Source organism: Myotis davidii, unplaced genomic scaffold (assembly GCF_000327345.1).
Source record: "Myotis davidii unplaced genomic scaffold, ASM32734v1 scaffold37, whole genome shotgun sequence".
NCBI classification, from domain to species: domain Eukaryota; kingdom Metazoa; phylum Chordata; class Mammalia; order Chiroptera; family Vespertilionidae; genus Myotis; species Myotis davidii.
Window position 1 is genome coordinate 1,257,697 of NW_006289395.1, and position 3,379 is coordinate 1,261,075.

At 54.0% G+C, this 3,379-nt stretch overlaps 1 protein-coding gene across 1 annotated transcript in view; it reads right to left on the bottom strand.

Annotated features, from left to right (window-relative positions):
- The window catches only part of MYH10 (myosin, heavy chain 10, non-muscle), a 141,703-nt gene that overhangs the window by 25,456 nt on the left and 112,868 nt on the right, over positions 1 to 3,379 (bottom strand). The window contains 2 exon segments of the mRNA XM_015562590.1: positions 860 to 1,072; positions 2,230 to 2,401. Coding sequence (XP_015418076.1) covers positions 860 to 1,072; positions 2,230 to 2,401 — 385 coding nt within the window.

Here is a 3,379-nt window from a genome sequence, read left to right on the forward strand (position 1 = left end):
TGTGTGTGTGCGCGCGCGCATGTACACTGCAAGCAGCCAGCCAAACCTGCCAGCCACAGTGAGCTGGGGCTCCCTGAGCTGGGCCCCTGCACCTGGCCGCTTGAGTCTTGAGGGGGAAGCAGATGGTCAGGAAGAGGCCAAGACAGCCATCTGGGAGACGACACCTCGGCTTTGAGGAGAATTCTCTCTCTCGCCAGCAGGAGCCACAGGCTGCCTCTGCTCACAGCTCGTGGCTATCGCTCTCTGCGACTCTGTGGCTGACACGCGGAGGCCGCGTGCAACGTCTCCAGCTGTGCTCCCTCGCCTGTGCTTGTCACTTTCTTCTGTCCGCACCTGGCAGCTGGCTCATCTGTGACAGCCCCTGCCCCTGCCCCTGCCTCTGCCTCTGCCCCGAGTGCCTGTCCTCACCTTCCTCTCCTTGTCCTGAACACGTACCTCCCTCCCATCTATTCGCTCACCAGTGGTGCTGCCAACAGATGCGTGCCACCCCGTACCTCCTCCTCTGGGTCTGTCCCAGCTAGTCCTCCGGTCCCCTCTCTCACGTGGTCTAAGCCAGTCTCCTTCCAGCCTCGGTGGGTGTGTCTGTCAGTCTTTCCCTTAGATACCCAGCACTGACAGGCTTTCTGATCACGGCTCCCTAGGCACCTCAGTCTGTCGGTCCATCCACCTACCCGCGTAGGCTGGCTTGCTTCTAACCACTGTTACTTTGTTACTGTTCTACCCGCCGTTATTTCCAGGACGGAGAGGGGACACTTACAATACAGCCTAAAGAACGCACACCATCTCCTGGAGAGGCCAGAGAACCCGCCATGTCCGCCCGCTCTCGTGCGGAGCCCTGCGGGCGCCGGCCCCCACTCACCGAAGCTCCTGCTGGGCGGCGGTGGTGTCCAGCGTGTCCTCCAGCTCGGTTTTCAGAGCCTCCAGCTCCTCACTCAGGTCCCTTTTCTGCTTCTCTGCCTTGTTCCGAGAAGCCTTCTCGGATTCAAAGTCCTCCTGAAGCTCGGCAATCTGGGCTTGCAGCTCTCGCACCACCTTCAGGGCGTTGTTCTTGTGGAGCGTCTCATCGTCGCCCCTGTGAGAACAGCCAGGCCCGGGCCCACTCAGCCGGGGCGCGGGAGGGCTGCTCCCCGCGGAACCGCCCCTGCACCTCTCCGCAGGGAGACCTGGTTACCCAGCTCTGCCGTGGCACGAGGCTGGTGCGGCACAGGGCCTGCCCGGCAGGCACGGAGGCACACGGGCAATGACCTGCAGGCTCGAAAGCTAGTTGGCAAAGCCAGAATCAGAATCGAGCCCAGCCCCGTTTGCAAAGGGCTAACTATCTCCATTAAGAGAGAAGACAATCACTTTAATGATTAGAACCTAAAAAAATTCCCTATAAAATAAAATGTTATCATTAGAACACTGCTCAGGGTAGCAGTCTAGCCTACCAAACTGGTGCCGTCCTACAGTGAACCGGCAAATTCAAAGATGTCCTTAGAACACACAGCAGAGGAGACAGCTGCCGCCAGGCCTCCCACCTACGCTCTCTCCCATCCGCATCTTCTTGCTGGTGTGTGGCTGGATGGTGGTAGACACCCGACTGGGCACAGTTGGGATGTTTGTGATGAGGGGAAGCTGACAGCCATGACAGTGAGTGGTGAGAACTTTAATTTTAGAATCTAGCTCTCACCTCTGTAAATGAAAAGGCAGAAATTTGGCCAAAGGAAGAGTAACAGTGGTAGAGGACAGAAAAATGTCTGTTATAGATTTTGATTATAATAAATTATAAACTCTAAGTCCTATGACCATGTAGCCAAATAGTTATTCTTTATAAAGAAATGAAAGTATTAGATATAAATACATCCACTACATCTGGTTTCTAATGGCCTAGAACTGAATAGCAAATCATGCTTCAAGTGTATGGGGTGAGTATCCTTTCTGAAGGTATTTCTCTAAACTTCTCGAACATACCGACGTGGACACAAACCAAACGTTTGCTGTGACACAGCCATTTTTTCTGCTGTGAATTTCCAAGGATTTCCTGAGGAGACTAGTGCGTTTCAGTGCGAATTCTGAGAACGGCTTATGTTTTCTTGCTGCCCTGACAAATGACGTGCTCCTGGGTTTTGAGGTTCGGATGCCACACCCAACAACTCGGAAATGACGTGTTCCCTCCCAGGGTTTGGGTCTGCACCCAGACATGGACAGAAAGCCCACACGACACACTCCCACGGGCTCTGGGGGGCGGACCTGGCCAGCGCGCCCTGCAGCTCCTCCTCCTTCTTGGCCAGCTGCACCTTGAGCTCGTCGATCTGGGCCTGCAGCTCAGCGATCTGGTCCTGCAGGTCAGTCGTCTCGCCGTCCAGTTTCCTCTTGGCCTTTTCCAGCTCCTGACGGGTTTTCTCTTCCTTCTTTAAGCGTTCTTTAAGGCAAGACACAGACCTTCAACACACTGAGGCACACGCCCTATGAAAAACTCCAAATGCAAACTAATTGAAGTCAAAAAGAAGCTATTTTATTTAAAAGCATGTCCTTGCCTTGATAACACTGACAACACTGTACCAATGAGTCATTCAAAACCCAACTGAAGGCAGATCACTGGTGGGAGGAGGATATTTTAAGGAAGAAGCTGGGTGGGTCCTAAGGACGTCCTGTCATGGGAAGTGGGCACGCTATTAGAGCGAAGCGATCAGAAAGCTTCTCATGGTGCGCCCACCGCTGTGCCGGGTTTGCAGAGGGCCCGGCTGAGTTGGCAGTGTGGGCAACAGCCTGTCACCCACCCCTTTCATGGGGAATCCCTGGTTGAACCAAGACAGCCGTTCCCATGCGTGAGGGAGAGAGGGCAGAGGGCTCTGCAGCTTTCTGCCCTCCCCTCTTGGACTTGGCAATGGTCCCTTAATCAATGGCAGCGATCTGTTCCACTCGGATGCCTCCTCACAACAACGGAACCTGTACGCCTCTGTGCTCTGCAGTGGGAACCCAGTGCTGGGAGATGAGACCGAGCATTGCAGGCCCATCACACAGGGAGCAGCACCTCTGCTGTGGGTGCCCTTCCCCAGGAGGGACCACACACTGGGAAAACGGCCTCTGACAATAACTTCCTACGGCAGCCCTTTTGTCTATGCCAGGGGTGGGGAACGTCTGGCCCGCGGGCGAGGAAAGGCCCACAAATCATGTGCTCTGGCCCTGCCGAGGCAGTAGGGGTGAGTTAGTTAAGTGAATGACCGAATATAGCAGGGTAATGTTTAAGTGGATAATTTTGTATGGCCCGTGAATGATGCTATAAATATCCACATGGCCCTTGGCAGGAAATGGTTCCCCAACCTCTGATCTATACTTAAAAAAAAAAAAAAGACCGCAAAGCCCTAAATATTAAAAAAAAACAAAAAAACTCCTTTCT